Genomic DNA, 19688 nt, shown 5'->3' with positions numbered 1-19688 from the left:
TTCTTTCACCTTCAGTGAGAAAAGTACTGAACACCTGTGAACTAACTGTCTTTCACCTTCAGTGAGAAAAGTACTGAACACCTGTGAACTAACGTTCTTTCACCTTCAGTGAGAAAAGTACTGAACACCTGTGAACTAACGTTCTTTCACCATCAGTGAGGAAAGTACATCTGTGCTAACTCTCTTTCACAATTCTCTGTATTCCTTGTTCACTTTTTTTATTTTTTAATCCCTTACCCCCCCCCCCCTCTCTCTCTCTCCTTCTCTCTCTCTCGCTCACACACACACGTGTATGTGTACGCACACACACGCACACACACGCACACACACACACACACACACACACACACACACACACACACACACACACACACGCACACACACACACGCACACACTCTGTCTCTCTCTCTTCTTGTTCCTCACTCTGCACGTTGATCAGGGTACATTAGCTGTTGTAAACCATACTGGAACAGACGTCATGACAACAGTAGCAAGCGATCATCAGCTCTGAAAGGACATCATCACATGACGTACAGTACTGTATCAGCTTACATTGTCTGCTGAGATAAGGATTCATCCACTTACGTGCGTCTAAAGGCGGCGCGGATATCAAACTCCTCCGCTGCCCGCGCCTCTGGAGAAGCAAACAGGTGGAATCAGGAAATCACACGTAGAATTCAGCACGCCACAACTGATGCAGGACACTGATATGTTTGTGATTTCAGTTGGCAGACAGCCAAACAATGGTTAATGGCGAATTACGCTTTTCTTCTCAAGGATGTCACATGTAATGCTTCCTGTGTTCGTGGGCTCCTATGCAAGTCAACCACGAAACATTTGCTGATCCGATTCTTGCTGTAGTTGAATGGTAAGAATCATTACATCTACTGATTCTTGCTATAGTTGAATGGTAGAATCATTACATCTACTGATTCTTGCTATAGTTGAATGGTAGAATCATTACATCTACTGATTCTTGCTGTAGTTTAATGGTAAGAATCATTACATCTACTGATTCTTGCTATAGTTGAATGGTAGAATCATTACATCTACTGATTCTTGCTGTAGTTTAATGGTAAGAATCATTACATCTACTGATTCTTGCTATAGTTGAATGGTAAGAATCATTACATCTACTGATTCTTGCTGTAGTTTAATGGTAAGAATCATTACATCTACCGATCTGATTCTTGCTATAGTTGAATGGTAAGAATCATTACATCTACTGATCTGATTCTTGCTGTAGTTTAATGGTAAGAATCATTACATCTACTGATCTGATTCTTGCTGTAGTTGAATGGTAGAATCATGTGCTGATCTCAATCTTGCTGTTCTTGAATGGTACGACTCATTAGTAGTTGTTTCTATTGTTTTCCTGATTTGTTCCCAGAGTCTCTCTATAGTTCCAGCAGATGTGCTCACCATGCACAGTCAGGTCGAAGTTGCAGCTGTCAAACTTGTCCCTCGATGACACCTCACACCTGTAGCCTCCGGCGAAGCTGGTTTTGGCACCGATTACCTGCATCTCGAAAGTATACACCTGCAAGAACAGCACCAACACATTCACTAGACGAATCCCCTGCTATACAGGACTACTCTCTGGCTAACATCATCCACATAACACTGTCACACAACACGCTATACAGGACTACTCTCTGGCTAACATCATCCACATAACACTGTCACACAACACGCTCTCTGTCAAACCCTACATTCCCTCTTTCCCTCCTTCTCTCTCTCTCTAGCGGAATCCCAAAGTTAGCCCTGAAGACTAAGGACTAAAGACTTGCGGACTTAATTGATCTCAGGTACTAAATGAGTGAGTGTGTGAGGCCACATGGGCTCAGATAGGTATAAATGGGATTAGGAGGGACAGCACTTCACGAGATCAGATGTACCTTGGCGATGTTTAATAACAAAGACATTGCTGACACTTGCACTATGCTGTTGCTGTCACAACACTTTGAACTGTGGGTAATTCCCTCTGGTGAAATCTGCACTGCACCAATGCAGACTCATGGAAAGGGCTCGGTAAGTATGTGCTCAAACCCTCACACCCTTTGAAACGCAACATGGGGACAGTCCTAAGCCCTTGTGAATTTCACAATTTCAGATTGGGCCTCTCTCTCTCTCTCTCTCTCTCTCTCTCTCTCTCTCTCACACACACACACACACACACACACACCTTTGTGTTGCGGTCGTAGAGCTCCTTGAGCTGCAGGTGTTTGCCGCTCTTGCTGGCCAGGTCCATCCATTTGCCTTTGATCCACTTGACCGTGGGCTTCTTCAGCAGGGAGGTGGCGTTCACCTTGGCCACAAACGTGATGTTCCCACCTGGACAGGTAAGAACAATTAAAAAAAAGCAGGAAAGCAAAGCTCACTTCTTAGTGCGAAAATTTTTTGAATTTCAATTTTGATCTGAGAAATGCGGCAAAGCAACTGAGGAAAAACTGTAAAGCTAAGAGGTGTAAATGATGATGATGATGATGATGATGATGATGATGATGATGATGATGCTTGCACAGATGCACTCCACTCACCCAATGTGACGTCTGCACTCTGAGGCTTCTCTGTGAACAGCCCAGTAAGGTCCTGCCGAGTGTCCACTGATCCCCGCCCTGGGGGACAGACAGAGAGTGAATGAGAGAGAGAGTGAGATAGATAGACAGACAGACAGACAGACAGAGAGAGAGAGAGAGAGAGAGAGATAGACAGCCAGACAGAGTGAGACAGACAGAGAGACAGACAGGGACACATACAGACAGAAAGAGACAGAGACACAGGACAAGCAGAGACAGATGCACAGACAGACAGATTGGCAGAGAGACAGACAGGCAGACAGACAGACGGGACACAAAGACAAGTCATTAGAGAAAGAGTAATCAAGCAGGGAAATGGGTGTTCGAACATTAATCTGATTTTCATGCATGCGCTCCAGATGTTTCTGGATTTCTCATAATGAATGCACTCCAGATGTTTCTGGATTTCTCCTGTACACATTCCAGAAGTGATTAGACTTGTAATGCATGCACTCCATCTGTGATTAAACTTCTTAGACTATACTATACATACAACATGCTGATGTGTGAATAGCATTCAGTCTACTGTATCAACTCCTGCTGTGTCTAGCTGTGTCTTGCACGGTGCGCGACAGCCTGGGGTGTCTCTCTGCACACAGCTCTGGTGGTGACTTACGTTCAGCGCCGGGATCCATAGACTGGCGCCCTGAAGGAGAGACAGACAGACAGGCAGACAGACAGACAGACAGACAGGCAGGCAGGCAGACAGACAGACAGACAGAGACACAGCAAGGCAGTGAGACATTAGAACACTGTATCAGGACAGGAGAGGTGTCATTTAACATTTGTTGCTGTCTTCAACATAACTATACATGTTTTGGCCAATCTTTAATATAGCTACATGCTTTTGCCAATCTAAATAGAACTAAATATTATTTTTTTTGCAAATATGAATATAACTTTTAATGTTTTTTGGAAGCTAGATTTGGGCAAATGTATCTGCTAAAAACTGCTCTGCATCTATCTCCAAATGAGTGTTTGTATTCATGCGTAGATTGTATTATTATTATTATTTGTAATGTCTGTTTGCTGTGAGTAAACTCCTGACATGTCCAGCCTTCCTCAGCGGGGACTCACGGTCAGCGATGGGGTCCGGCCCGTGGCCGTTGGTCTCTGGGACAGGGGCAGCTGGGGCAGCTGGGGGGGCAGGTTCAGGGGCGGCTGGGGGGGCCGGTTCAGGGGCGGCTGGAGCCTCCGTGGGGGCAGCTGGCTCTGGAGGTACCCCATCAGCCGGGGCATCTGCTGGGGGAGGGGCAACATCAGCAGCAACATCAGCAGCAGCGGCAGCGGCAGCATCAGTAGCAGCAGCAGCAGCAGCATCAGTAGCAGCAGCAGCAGCAGCATCAGCAGCAGGAGCAGGAGCAGGAGCAGGGGCTGGGTCTGGATCAGCCTCCTTCGTCAACACTGGACAACAATCATCATTGCAACAATCAACATTCCAATCTGAACACTGCCTCGGAATGTTAGAGTCAGAACGCGGAACTGACTGGAATGTTAGAATGTTCCAGTCAGAACACTGCCTCAGAATGTTAGAGTCGGAACGCATAATGTTCCTATCAGCTGGAATGTTACAATGTTCTAATCAGAACTTTGCATCAGAATGTTCCTGTCAGCTCTGGAATGTTAGCAAGAGCCAAACAGAACCAGAGAGCAAGCGCTAGCCCACTGAATACAAGAAACTAAAATCTCTGTGTTTGCTATACACAGTAAGAAACAGTGCAAAGTGGTGTGGTGTGACAATGTGAACCGTGAAGTGATAGCAATTATCAAGCAACATAGCATACTGTAAATGAGCGTTTTGGGTGTGATGTGACTGAAGTGTGGTGTAGAGTGAGACTACTGCTCTCGGCCCCATGGCCTTCACATGAGTCCAGCTGGGGTGTACGGTCACTTGAGCACCTAGATGTCCCCTCTGATGGGCCCACTGTGGCCATGGCTAATTTAATCTCCACAAAAGCCGCCTGCTGGTTTGGAGTCTAGCCTTGTGCCTCACACACTCGCCATAAATCCGTTAATGGCTCTCCTGGTGCAGGTTAATGGAGGGACCTGCCCTCCCTAATAAAAATCGAGCAGCAGCGTCCAGCCTAATGCCCGCTCGCTTGCTCGGCTGACCTCCCGGGCTTCGCCTCGTCTCCCGCCACGGCCCCCCAGAGAGAACGCTGCCCTTGTTTACACTGGTTTATCTCATCGCCATGCCGACAGGCTTTATCGGCTGTCAGCCGAGATCTCTGGCAGGTCCCCTGGCTCTGAGGCTCGGCCAAGACGAGGCTTCTGACCAGGAAGCGTGCGCTCACCACCCCCGGGGTGAAGGTGACCGTCGCCGGGAGAGAGACGGCCTACTCGTCAGCAGCCCCAGAATAACCCTGACCAGAAAGAGCTAGTAGTAGCACTATAAGGGGGTGTTCACATTAGGAGGTTTTTATTTACAAAAAAACACTTCAGTAAGAGTTTCACTATGACGCAAACTCTCGTTCATTGGTCAGCTGTCAAAAAAAACACTTGACGTGGGGTGTTTTTTCTTGGAGAGTAGAAATGTTCTCAACTTGAAAACCACCCTGGGTAGGGGGGGGGGGGAAAGCTGGTGGCAGCGGTTTAAAAAGCGCCCAGGACCTTTTATCCAAAACCTCTCTGTATCATAGGAATATAATGTAAAACATCCACTCCTAATGTGGACACCCCCTAAGATTGATATTGAGGTAGTGCATATAACCTCAAGAGTTCCTATAGTCTTATAGTACTTCTATAGTATGTAAATCTATAGCATTCGTATAAAATTCTAAATATGTTGTCCCAAAATACTAAAAGATTCCTTTAATCTTGCTTTGTAAGGGCTGGAAGAACAATGGCTTCTCCGTCAGTAGCCCTCAGAGTCATTCTCAGGCAGACTCCGACTACTCCAACTCTGGCAGCCATTTTATCTCCAGACCTAGCACAACTCTGACATATTTCTGCAATTACACAAGTGCGGCATCTGTCTGGTGAGAAAGGCCAGAAGTAAAAGTGGCACAGTGCTGTGCTGTGATTGGTTAAAGCAGGTGATGACAGCTGGAGCAAGTCACGTGATAGGCTGAATCAGACAGGCGGCAAACAGTGATTGGTTAAACAGTCAAAAAGTGGAACCGTCATCACACCCTGTGAAGTGGAACAGTGCCGAGGTGAAGTGATTGGCCAGAATATCCGTGAGCATTCCACTGAAGGTCATCACCGAGAGGTCAGGGCGGCTCGCTCTGACCCAAACCCACCTTCCGGCTCCTTTATCTTCAGTTCAAATTTGACCTTTGACGCCGCGGCGATGACACAATAGCCCCCTGCGTCCTCGCTGGACACGGCTTTTATGGTCAGCGAGTGCTTGCCGGTCTCCGCCTTGATCTCGTACTTGTCGCCGGTGGCGAGGTCTTTGCCGTCCTTCTGCCAGCGCACTTTGGCGTCGGGCTTCTCGGTCTCGGCCTCGAAGATGGCGGCGGCGCCGAGCACGCCGATGTAGGTCTTGGGTTTCTTAGTGAAGGCCGACACTGAGGGGAACAGAGTGGGTCAGCACCACAGACGAGGATGTGAGTCAGCAGGCCTCACGAGAGGGAGAACACGGAAGGAACAAGGGTCAGTCCACTGTCCCCCAGGTCCTGCTGTATGTTCCCCATTTTCCCCCAAAAGGGTCCTATGTTCCCCTGTTGCAATACATACCGGTACACATGTATTTGGGAAAAGTGGGGAACATAGGACCCTTTTAAAAAAAAAAAAAAAAACTGTATGTTCCCCGGTCCCATTCAAAGTGGGGAACATAGGACCAGGAAAACATACTGTACGCTCCAAAGGAATAGGCTCACTGCAGTGTCAGGGTTATTGTATGGTAAAGAACAACACATTTCCCTATAAATTGGATAAAATCCACATTAAGCAAATTTCGTCATCGCAAAACATCTAGCACTCTCACATAGCCGTGCTCTAACATGTCATCATTACACCATTATTAAGCCTGGCGTAATGTGTTCATTATCAACATGTAGCTGTTTTCAACATGAGTTCTCCTCACCCTTGTTGTCCAAGTACTCGCTCCATGGTTCAGGCCAATTATGTTATTGTTATTAATGCAGTACTGACTGATCAAATTGAGCTCAAATAAATTATATTAAGAACTAAACCCCACAGTTGTCCATAACACCAGTCCTGATACCTGTTAGCACTATAAGACTGGTATCATAATACCGTTAGTAGTAGCTTACATGTCAATTAGGAATTGAACCCACAACTTTTCAGGCTACTGCACTCTAGCCCTAGCCTGGCTAGTGCCTACCACTCCTCAAATGAGACGTGGTCTGGCAACCAAACGTTCATTTTCTCGTTTAGCCCAGCTCCTTAACCACTATGCTACTACATGCTAGCCCAGCTCCTTAACCACTATGCTACCACCATCACCAGTAACTATTACATAGTAGCATAACCACAACTGGTAGACTGGTAAGATGCCTCAGTTACAACCACTGAGCCTGTAACCTATTGACTGTTGGTAGAAAGGCCTACAGTGCATGTTCTAACTCCACTATCCTACCCCTCTAGGTTCCTCCACTGCGCTCTGCCACTTCTTCTTCCCAATAGTCAGCAATACCCAGAGATAGGTTTATGGATCCAAAATGGCCGCACCACTCAGAGTAGGCTACAACATGTCAACCCCACGTGGCATCCACCTTTACTTCATACACAGTATAATGGAGCCATGCTGTAACTCAGAGTACAGCACGTCAACTCACTCAGCATCCATCTTCACTTCGTACACAGCTGTGCCTTTGACAACAAAGTGTGAGAGCCTGGTACATTGCACACATGTCAGAGGGAAAAAGAGAGCGAGAGAGAGAGAGCATGAAAGAAAAGACAGAGAAAGAGAGAGAGAGAGAGTGATAGAGAATGTTAGAGGAGGCAGAGACAGCCAACAGCAGGGTTGGTCTCGAGTTTCATGCTCCCACAAGAGAACAAAAGAGGGCCGTTACGGTCAGCCTATTTCTGGCCAGTAGGAATATGTAAATATTCTCCACAGTTGCTGTCAGGTCCTGTCTCCATACGCCTTTCAACCTTTAAACACCGTTTGTTGCTACCATGATGCACCCTTAATTTACCGCTTTCGGTCCGATTTGACCAGCCTGTTTTATCTGTTGTTACACAATCATAATACAAAAAACAACTATAATGGGGGTCCTCCATCTGCTAGATGAACATTACCTTACATTACATTTCCTATGGCAGTCACTTTAGACTGGGAACACCAGAAGAGTGACCAAGTCGAATAAACCACTCCAAAATTGAATGGAAGTGATCGCAGTGAATCTGTGCCCACCTGTGCCCACCTGTGCCCACCTGCGTCCACTGCCACCGGCATGAGTGCACTGCACTGCCACTTGCTACGCACCACATCAGCGCCAACGTTTTTAAACTGGCAAACCCTGGACGAGCGATGGATTACACGGAGCCGCTCAGAGTAAATAAAACTGAATCGGTATTACCGGTGTACTGTATGTACTGTAGTCCTTCAGGCGTTAATGTCTATGGTTTTGAAATCGGGTCGTACATCGGTCAGATTTGAGCGGAACAGTGTTTAAGGGTTAAATAACACTTTTTAGGTGGTAATAACAGTATTCAGTATTTGAGTAAACTGTCAGTCAATCTCTCTCTGCTACAGTATACAAGTACACAAGTCATAAAACACAGTGTAACATTTCTACTGTTAACTTTGACATGAAACACAGGAACCAGTGAAGGTACCACAGGTCAAAGGTCATAGAGTGGATCTGACCTTTGACCCGGCATATATCAGCGCCCAAACTGGCAGCTTTAGCGCCGTGTCTGACAGGCGGTTGGCAGCTACACTACGAGACGTTAAGCCTGGCAAGGGCTCGCCCGCCTCTCTGTTTGACTTAGCCATTCCATGAGGGTCAGCTCTTTTGTTCATCAGTTATTCTTGCCTCTTTAACTAAACAATGCACGCACACACACTCACACACACACACACACACACACACACACACACACACACACACACACACACACACACACACACACACACACACACACACACACACACACACACACACACACGCACTCACACGCACGCACACATACACAGTTGAGTATCCAAGTGAGTGACCTCTCAGTAGGAAGATTATGTTGCCTTGTCTTAAATTTAGCCCCCTACATGTGTCTCTCAAAACAAAAGCTCTCTATGGGCAGCCCCGTGAACTGCTCCACAGGTAGTTGTGAGGGGGATTAGTCGTGGGCTATTTCAGTCGCGGAGAAAGCATCGGAAGAATGGTACGCCTGCGGCAGGCCATCCAGGAGCAACCCCCACCTCCCCCCATTTTTCACCAGCGGTCCTGACATGTCAGATGGTCGGTCTCTCCTCAGCGGCAGTCCTGGCTTGCAGCCGTCTGAAGAGATGGGCCGGATCCGAACAGTGATTTATGCTAAATTCATATCGATCAAACGCTGGGTGTTGTGGGGTAGCACCATCAGGTGACGTTATGGTCGAAATGTCAGCCAAGTGGAGATCATCCAGACTTACCAGTGGACGTTAATGTTGAGTCATTCTAGAAGTCCACGATTAAAATCTTATAGAAGTTCTACAACAGTTACAGGAAAAATAAGTTAAATATCCTCATTAATAGAGTTAATAGTATAATATTCAATGACTCATCTGCTGTGAGAAAATTACAATTATTCAGGTTCTATCATAACTTGATGGATGGTAATTAAGATCCCAGAAACCATCTAATGGCCCATGCAGATTACACAATTTCACCCCGATTTTGCCACGAGCTACTCTAAAAGAGTAGCGTGTCTTGTAATGTTACATTTTCAACGGCTGGCGATTTATTGTCTGCGACGTCCCATGACTCCACAACCAAAAGTCTAGCATGTCAGATTTTTTGGGGTATCTCCTACGACTTCCGTGTTGACACTGACACACAATGAGATAATGCTACGATAGATAGGCTACATGATCCTGTAATGTGGCCCAATCTTGACACGGCAAGAATTAGCTGTTCTCTGACCGCCTAGTCTGGTACGGTCAATTACAAGAACATTGCGTAATCTCAATAGGCCATGAAGCAGATCTAGAGCTTCTCCTCAGGATTCCAAATGGAATCTTAAAAGAGTGATGAATGATGGGAAAAGAACCCTTGAGTTTCTCATTGCAACACTTGTGGACGTGTCTCAAAGCCTCCCATCGAAAAGCAGTTGTTCAAAGTAACTAAAGGGAAATGTTTCATCAGAGGAATCAGTGGTAGGACTTTGAGAATCCAACCACAGTGCAAGCAAAAGAGTCCAGAAATGTTCAGCTTTCAAGTATTTTCAAGACAATCCGACACATAAGAAAGGCCCTTCACTCGTTCAGAATGAAGAAGAATCGTTAGATACAATTAATGATTGAGTGAAAATCTCTGTTACTTGCTGATGATATGATTTGTATTTTAAAACAAAGCCACTGTTTACCATCTTCTCAGAAGAAAACAAAGCAGCACAAACAAATAAACAAACAAACGCATCACAGATGGCTCATCAGAGCTGGATACGAGACGCATCATCATCGCTGGCTGGACCTGCGTCAATCTTGACGTTAGTAAGCTTGTGTTGTTGTTGTTGTTGTTGGACTGGCTTTTCATCTCAGTTCATTCAATCTGTATGTTTAGCCTACACGTGTTAACTGCAAATGGGCTCAGCCAACTGGAAATGACCTGATTACAGCCTGCTGTCAGAAGAACACCGTCAGAACTCAGCTTTGCAGATTACTGAACAGAGACACAGAGCTGCAAATGATTATATGAATATAAAAAGATAATAAGAATATAGAAATGGCATTTTGATGGACTCAACTGTTTTACAGATGAAGATAGTGCTGGACTTGGCAAGAGACTAAGACCGTGTCCGAATGCAGATTGGGGGATCAGGCCGAAATGCTTAGAGCGGATCACCACTCGTAATTGTGCAACATTGTTGGAATGCTAACGGACTTAGCACACCTAATCTAGCTGCACTCAGCCTGGATGGATGCAGAGGGTAACGCAGCACTTTGAGCCGCTATCTCGCCCGGCGTGCACTAGATCCTCTCCCCCGCGGGAGACCAGGCACAAAAGCCATTTGCACTGCAAGCATCTTTTTGGATTATCTTCCATGTTTGTGAGGGGAATTTTGATGCCGCTTCAAGCGTCTCTTTGGACCTAAGAGGCAAACTCCTGGCATAGCAGCGATGACAGAGGGACCTCCTGTCGACGGCCTATTTACAACCTCTTGTTCAAATGCCAATGGGCCAACACCTGGCAGAGACAAAGCCCACAGCCCACAGCCCACAGCCTCAATCAGCACTGGAACAGAGACAGGGGAAAAATTGGGAACATTTTTTTTTAGCAAAAGTAAAAGCCTAAACTATGAAGATGTAGTTTATGGAGATCAGGACTGTGTGACTCTAACAATAGCTGATAAAAGATTCTGTCCCTTTCATTATTAGGCCAGATGGAAGAGCCGTCTTACAAGACCTAGGAACTGTAGACGGAGCTAAAATACTATCTATGGTCATACATGAGAGGCAAAAGCAACTGTAACTTTGACGCTTCCGTCAGGCGTTATTTTGGACAATCACACCATGCCCTGGGTCCTTCTGTGTGCGTTGGTCTGGTCCCACACATGACGGATGACAGCCAGTGGTGACAAATATGATGAGTGTTTCTCTGATCCATCATCAAGGAAGCGCACACATATACACACACACACACACACACACACACACACACACACACACACACACACACACACGCGTTAGTCACCGCACCAGGTTGTGCAACGGAGGACATGCGGAGTGTTTGACAGACCAGAGATGCCGGGGAGATGATGAACGGAGTGTGACTGAGCCCGGATGAAAGACTATGACTCAAAAGACAAGAGCGCCAGTCGTAGGTGAATTATTTCCAAGTATTGTCAGGAGAACAAATTAGACTTGTCCGTCTTTCTGAACAAGCTATATCACCTACAGTATGTACGACAGAACAGGAAAGGAAATAAAGAAAGGAGATAACGCCTAAAGGAAATGACGATGTTACTGAACTGCTCCCCACACAAAAAGACATCACTGACTCCCAACATGATGCTGATGTTTTTCAACTGAGTACCTCATCTCAAGAGAGAGCTACTGTCCAACAACAATGACAATTTGAAACTCTAATTCACCAGGAGATAGTGAGAGGTCACTCTATACATAAACATCCATGATCCATGACGTCATCCTCTCGTTTCCTACATCAAGCCAGCCTCCCACCGTAAAAAGTAGCGTCTGATCTCTGATACACCACCTTACTCCCCAGACATCAGAAGAGCAGTTCAGTCGTGCCCCCCAACCTGAGCAACTCAGACCCCGGCCACTGTACCTGTTTTCTTAGCTGGCTCAGGCATCCTGGATAAAAGTTCCCCTCTGGTTCTGACAAACAAACTCTCTGTTGCCCACTCCTGTTTTTTGCCCTATAAATACCCCCACCCCACCTCACCCCCCAAATGCTCCACACACACACACACACACACACACACACACACACACCCCTCCCTCTCCCACCCAACCTCTGAAACCCAACCCTCTCTTTGACAATGAGATAATCTCAGTGCACCTCCAAATTTGTGGCTGCCTCCTATCCTATCACCCACTGCTCTCTCTTTCTCTCTCTCTCTTCCTCCCTCTCTCTCTCTCTCTCTCTCTCTCTCTCTATCTCTCTCTCTCTTGCTCTCTTCCTATCTGTACCCCCCACCCCCCCCATACACACACCCCTCACCAAGCCCTGACACTCTCCATCTGCCTTGTCCACATTTCAACTATGTCGCCCCTCCCCTCTCCTCTCATCCAGAACACCTCCTCTGCCTGACGTGAGTGGTCGTGGGGTGGCAGTGGTAGAGGGGTGGAGGGATGGCAGTGGTAGAGGGGTGGTGGAGGAGGGGTAGGTGGTGGAGGGGGAGGGGGGGTAGGTGGTGGAGGGATGGGGTGGTAGGTGGTGGGGTAGGTGGAGGTGAGTGAATGGGAGTCTGGATGGGAGTGGGTCGGGTTGGTGGATGTGGGGGGTGGGTGGTGTCTCGGTGGACGAAGGTGTTAAATATGGAACCTGACTCCAGCCTTTCACACTCAATACCAGCAGCCAGGAGCCCGGAAGCACTGTGGAAAATGGACAGAGGAGAGAGAGAGGGAGAGAGAGAGTGCATACATGGAGGAGAAGAGAAAGAGAGAGTGGGAGTGGAAAGAGAGAGGGAGCACACATAAAGGAGGAAGAGAGAAAGGGAGGGAGTGCACACATGGAGGAGGAGAGAAAGAAGGAGAGAGAGTGGGAGAAAGAGAGAGAGAGAAAGAGGGAGCACACATGAAGGAGGAGGAGAGAAAGAGAGAGAGAAGGAGGGAGAGAGAGGGAGCAAGTGAGTGCATACAGAGGAGGAGGAGAGCGAGGGATGATGGTAGCTGATGAAAGAGGGCAGACGGGCTGGAGGATGCCCTGCTGGGCTCCCTGGCGAGGAGAGCCAGTTCCTGCCTCAGCAGGAGGCCCACGCCCTTCCAGGAACCCTCCAGGAGGCGGGCAGCGCCAGGGGGCATGAGATACGGGCATGAGATATGGGCATCTGGAGCTCAGCCCGACGTGAGGAGCACGCCGAGACCCAGCAGCTGACCAGGACAAATCAGCAGGTCCACGCCAAGGTCAGAGCAAAGCCTGATAATGCCCAGACCAGGGCCACAGCAGGGCCACAGCAGGGCCAAATCTGGAAGAGATCAAGGCCAAATGAGTGGCAGGGCTTAGGCCGCTACATTCAAATGACCAGCCAATGTGATCGTCGCGTTGTGATGGCTGATCATCACCAGCTGAGCCATTAAAAGCAGCTCTCACATTTTCACCTGAGATGTCCTCAACAGGCCACCATACAATGCCGTGTCATAACAGAAAAGTATACAGTAGGTTAGCACACGTGAAAAAATGTCAAAGCCTGTGTTGAGGGGTGACATTAAACCTACAGTACTTACCTGTTAATATTTCCAGCTCTTCTTCCTGTCCCTACTTTGAGAGCTATATCACTCTAAATGCTACTACTCTGCTATTGTCATATACAGTAAAAAGTAGACATGAATGGGGAAAAAAACACTAATAATATAGATTCCCAAAAAAGCCTCATTTGTGTCGAGTAGTAGCGTTTTGGAGGAGAGAAGAATAGGGTTATATGACAGGTGGTTTTCAAAACAATGACCCTGCATTCACTGACTAAGTTTATGCTTCATAGTATGCCAGTATACATAACAGAAGGCAGAAGAAGGATGTTAGGTTTCCAGCGCTAATACTCGGGGATCTAAACATATAGGCCGTTGTTCCATATATTCGAACGAGCGACACTGCTGGAATTCTAAGGTCACAGGTCAGGCCAAAGTATCGCCGAGAATCCTGCGGCCTCTAAACATAGATCACAGCTCTCTATAGCGTGCCACTGCACAAATGGGGGTGTGTGTGTGTGTGGGGGGGGGGGGGGGTGGTGTAGGGGGGCTGGGGGTAACAAGCCCCTTTGGGTAAGAACCGGAACTAGAGTAAGGGGTAACAGAAGGCGACGGGAGGAGGGGAGTGACCCAGTGTTAATACACCAGATGAGGTGGGGAATCTCATTCATAATTGGCTAATGGTACTGATATATGAGGTCAACAGCCAATCAAATTAGAGCCCTCCCCTCTGTTCCTCTGCACCATAGTGATGAGTGGCTGGATTTGTGTGGGACTCTGGCTCATCCTGGGCCACTGTGCTGGTCTCCCATGTACAGCCTACAGAGCCAGGGCTGTGTGTGGGCTCAGGGGTGGTGTGAGTGCACACAGCGAGGTGGCTGTGACAGGCAGGCTACACTGGACACACTAGTGAAGTGTTGCTGCTCAGAGAGTCTGCTGCAACAGCTTCTATAGTAACGTGGAATAAAAATTTAAAAAGACCAGTCTTCTAAAACTTTTTATACTCCGCAAATGGAGCGTTTCAGCTGCAAACCCGATGTAGCACGGACCGATCAAGATCCCTGAATTTCACAAGAAGGCTTTTGGATTACAAGACTTTCAGAGTTTCCTGTAAAGGAAACAGGTTTGGATTAAACTCTTTCTTGGAACCCAATATGAGTCCGACTCAGCTAAACACCCAGCCCATAATATACCTTGTTGTCTAATAATAAGCAGGACCCCTCAATATAAACCCTGGTATTTTCCTATTCTAAAGCCCTCTTGCAGCACAGTGTAGACATCATAGGGAAACAGTAAGGTAACTGGAGATCACTCCACCTATAAAGCCTGTCATCTGATAACCATGGTCCTAGATGTAAAGCCATGCATCCCATTCTATAGCCTGGTTCGTCGGAGAGCAGTATAGACATGATACTATGACAGCTCTCATAAAACCTAATGTACCGTTAACAACATAGCCAGCCGTCTCCCGCCCCACGCAGGCTGTCAATCACTGCCCAACAAGCATGACCTTTCTGACAAGGCTCGGGATAATGAGAAAGCTCGGGTCCAGGAAACTGTCTCGACTGCCACTCAGCTGATTTTACACCCTGGCCTCGCCGCTCGCCACCCGCCACCCGCCACCCGCCACCCGCCACCCGCCACCGCGACTCCAGCCGTCCTCCAAGCCTCCAGTATGTGCCCTCCAGGCCGGATGCCAACGCTTCAAGCACAGCGTCTGCAATGGAAGCCCCGACTGCACGTGCCCACTGCAGTGTCTCTCTCATTTCCCTCTGACACAAGAGAAAAGTGTGTGTGTGTGTGTGTGTGTGTGTGTTTCTCTGATCTCCCTCTGACACAGAAGAGAAAAGTCACCCAATCATTTGATTCATTTACAAATGTATTACTCTGCTGTGGTGATGGGAAATACCCGTTTCTGATGGGCTGGATGTGTCTAGATGTGTGTGTGTGTGTGTGTGTGTGTGTGTGTGAGAGAGAGAGAGAGAGAGAGAGAGAGAGAGAGAGAGAGTGTGTGAAAGAGAGAGTGTGTGCATGTGTGGGTTGTGTCTAGATGTGTGGTTCACACCTCGTCTGTTATGGTCGTTTAGACGTTAAGCATGGAGGACCCCCAGCTCTTGCTGTAATAATCATCTCTCTCTCTCTTTGAAACTTTGAAATCCATTCAATTACAAGTTGCTTTCACCATCAGCGTTTAGAAAATGGTGTTGACAAATTGACAATGGTCCCAACTGAACACATAATCCCCTCACGATTGCTGTCATGTTGCCCCCATGTTTCTGTTGCTGTGTGCTGGATTCAGTGCGTCTGTACGTGTGTGCGTGGGTACACATTTGTGTGTGTGTGTGTGTGTGTGTGTGTGTGTGTGTGTGTGTGTCTTTCTTCCATTCTCTCTCTCTCTCACACACACACACACACACACACACACACACGCGCAGATATTGAGCAGATATGATGCCTCTGCCTCCACTCCCTCATTTAAAATGTAATTGAAAGACAGACAGAGAGGTGGAGAGATATTGCCCAGCAACACGGTCACGGTCACTTAGAAAACATGCATCCTTACATAAAGGGGGGGTGGGGGGTTATGCGGAGTATGTGAGTATGTGTGTGTGTGTGTGTGTGTGTGAGTGTGTGAGTGAAAGAGAGCGAGAGAGAGAGAAAGAGCATGAGAGAGAGAGAGAGAGAATGATGTTTGATATCTGTGTGTTGTTCCATCTACATACTATGCATAGGGCATAACAGTCATCACATGATGTGAAGTCCAGCACATCCATACACTCAAATATAACCCTCTCAAAACAAATCACACGTGTCCAGCATGCAACCGCCACACACACACACACACACACACACACACACACACACACACACACACACACACACACACACACACACACTCGCACACACACACACACTCGCACGCACGCATGCACACACACTCTCTCTCTCTCTCTCCCTCTCTCTCACACACACACACACGGAGACAGAGGGCTATTTTATGGACTGTGTCCAACTACAATGGATTAAGCCATACTATTCACTATTTATATTCACACACACACACACACACACACACACACACACACACACACACACCTGTTTTGCTGCTTGCGCTGTCTCAGGTCTGATGGTCAGTGGAGAGCAGAGGCCAGATAGTGACGCTGAACCTGACAGGTGATGACAGTCATCTGCTGGACGAGTCGGGAGAGAAATGGTAGTGTGTGTGTGTGTGTGTATTGATATGGGTGAGTCTCTTTCTCTTTGTGTGTGTGTGTGTGTGTGTGTGTGTTTGTACATGTGTGTATGAATGTGTGTGTGTCAGCACTCAGCATTCAGGAGATCCAGGTGGTGGCCTTGAGTGTTGCCAGTGAGGTCGTGAGCTGTGTGACTGTGTGACTATGTGAGAGCTCATGCTCTCATCTCTATATTCTCCCCAGGGCTAGCTGTCCTAGCTGGCCAGAGCTGTCGCCAGGTCATAATAATGATGTGGTACAATGTTGCTATGGCCAGCAAGAGATGCTAATGTAACCTGCGTCGTTTGGAACCACCGCGGTCCAGCCCTGCACACGCCCGGACTCGAACCCGCGAGACAGCAGCACCTCGGATCGGGAGTCGAGCGCGCTAACAATCCAGCTAAAAGCCCAGGCTACTAGCTTTCATGCCAGCAGCGCTCTTGAAGTGTCGGGGAGTGAGGTTTACTAACGTTCCACCGCATAGCTAACCAGCTAGCACCCGTTACACTAACATGCTTAAATGGGGAGCGTACCTATTTTCCCCACTTTGTATGGGACCTGGGAACATAGGACCCTTTTTTCCCCTTAATTTTAGGGGGAAAGGGTCCTATGTTCCCCGGTTTTCCCAAACAGGGTCTTATGTTCCCCGGTATGTATTGTAATCCGGGAACATGACCCCGTTTAGATGCTAGTCTTGCAGGGCGACTGGAAACGCTAGCAGGTTACAGCCAGAAGTGTTAGCATGTTAGCGCTGCAGACTGTTAGCACTCAGAACTAGGCCAGGCTCCTATCAAAACGAATAGGGAGACTACAGTATGTTTACTTGTGCTTTGAAGTGTGTGTGTGAGTGTAATGAGTGAAGCATGGTGCCACAGCACCTGTGGGTGACAAACCAGGTAATTGTATGAGGTTCAATAGGTTCTCTGCGTGTGTGTGTGTGTGTGTGTGTGTGTGTGTGTGTGTGTGTGTGTGTGTGTGTGTGTGTTGGGGGTCAGTGCCAGTGCTGGGAATAGTGTGTGGCCTTTGCCCGTGTGCCCAGGGCCAGTGGTCTGTGTTCCATCAGGGACGCGGCGCCCTCGACAACATCTCAACGACCGCATTCTTCACCCGCACCCGCCACTCACGCCAGAGGGCTGCAAATGTCACCCACCAGACTAAAGGTGACGACCCTTACACACACACACGCACGCGCGCGCACACACACACACACACACACACACACACACACACACACACGATATGGTGGGTGACGTGACGGCATGGTTTGTGAGGGAGAGGAGGCTGGAGACTTCACAGCGTTTTCATTCAATGATGTCTCAGTTAAGTTTTTTTTTTCCTTGGGATTAAGATATTGCTCTCCAATCAATGTTGAGTTAATTAATAGGTTACTGAACTTTTAGAGAAAGAGGGAGAGAGAGAGAAGGACTAAATTGAGACAAGGTAACAGCTAAATATTATAATTCACAATAAGGGTTGCTTCGATAAAAAGCTTCTGCAAAATGAGTAACTGTAAAGTAATGAAACCAAACATCCACTGAAATATGGAGTCAGAATCCTGTAGCTGTAAACCGCAGGACTGGTCCATAACAGAGTCATGCCAAGCCTGCCGGCCTGAACGCTAGTTAAACAGTGTAGCAGATCTACGACCTACACTTACGTCTTCTTCTGAGTACCCCCTCCCACACACACACACACCCACACACACACACACACACCTGCGGGCTTTTTAAAGCCGACGAGGCTATAAGTAGGGAGGGGTTTCAGCAGAAGAGCCCCGGCCCAGGGCTTCCCTGGAAGACAATAAAAAGATTTAGGGGAACGACTCCCTCCAGCTGGCTTTCCTCCAGACCAGAGTAGACGAGACCAGACCGGGCCGCCTCTGTGGAATCACTCGCCGTGCCGTCAATCAGCACCTCGTTCATCAGGGCCCTTCTAGAAAGTTCTCTGTGGCCCATTCTCAACCCCTCTTCTCCAGCCTCGGTGATCAGGGCCCTTCTAGAAAGTTCTCTATGACCCATTCTCAACCCCTCTTCTCGAGCCTCGGTGATCAGGGCCCTTCTAGAAAGTTCTCTATGACCCATTCTCAACCCCTCTTCTCGAGCCTCGGTGATCAGGGCCCTTCTAGAAAGTTCTCTGTGGCCCATTCTCAACCCCTCTTCTCGAGCCTCGGTGCTCGGTCCTCCAGGCTCGTTCCCACTGATCTATAACTAGCACTGGATAGACTATCCCATTGTTGCCGGCCCATCATTCTTTATCTAGATCAGTGGGAACGAGGACCGAGGAAGGAAGGGAGGATATATAAAAAGACGAATGAGAGGCACCCCGTATATGTTGTTGATGTTGCCTTGTGTCCACAGGTGACTCCGAGTCTGCAGTGAGGAATTTTATTGCAGGGTACCGCTGTCTACATTTCGTTTCCTTTTTAGTCTTAAGTGTTTTCACCTATGACACTTCACAGAAAGAAAACCTTCTCAATGACAAGAATTTAAAAAACAAATCTATGTTGAGAACACAAGCGCTATTATAATAGTACTGTACTTGCTTTCAACCGGTTTTAAACAGCAGTGAATCGCTGGTTAAATTGCAGCTCCACCTGCTGGTATTCTGTGTGTGTGTCTGTGTCTGTGTCTGTGTCTGTGTCTGTGTCTGTGTCTGTGTCTGTGTCTGTGTGTCTGTGTGCATGTGTGTACTGTCTGTGTGTCTGTGTGTCTGTGTGTCTGTGTGTCTGTGTGTCTGTGTGTCTGTGTGTCTGTGTGTCTGTGTGTCTGTGTCTCTGTACTGTATGTACTGCATGTGTATGTATGTGTGGGCAGAGCAAAACATCGCTCACATCTCAAAAGTAATGTTGAATTAGGCCTCTAGTATAGAGCTATTGTGTTTCCTGCTGT

General features: G+C 47.7%; 1 protein-coding gene across 1 annotated transcript in view; it reads right to left on the bottom strand.

The window, feature by feature from the left end:
• The window catches only part of mybpc3 (myosin binding protein C3), a 58597-nt gene extending 46560 nt beyond the window's left edge, over positions 1-12037 (bottom strand). The window contains 7 exon segments of the mRNA XM_062525429.1: positions 587-635; positions 1424-1541; positions 2187-2335; positions 2542-2619; positions 3197-3226; positions 3658-3822; positions 11985-12037. Of these exon segments, the coding sequence (XP_062381413.1) occupies positions 587-635; positions 1424-1541; positions 2187-2335; positions 2542-2619; positions 3197-3226; positions 3658-3822; positions 11985-12009 (614 nt within the window). The 5' untranslated portion in view covers positions 12010-12037.
• Between the last annotated feature and the right edge of the window lie 7651 nt (positions 12038-19688).

This window comes from Sardina pilchardus, chromosome 21 (assembly GCF_963854185.1).
Source record: "Sardina pilchardus chromosome 21, fSarPil1.1, whole genome shotgun sequence".
In the NCBI taxonomy this organism is placed as follows: domain Eukaryota; kingdom Metazoa; phylum Chordata; class Actinopteri; order Clupeiformes; family Clupeidae; genus Sardina; species Sardina pilchardus.
This window is presented reverse-complemented; position numbering and strand designations above follow the sequence as displayed.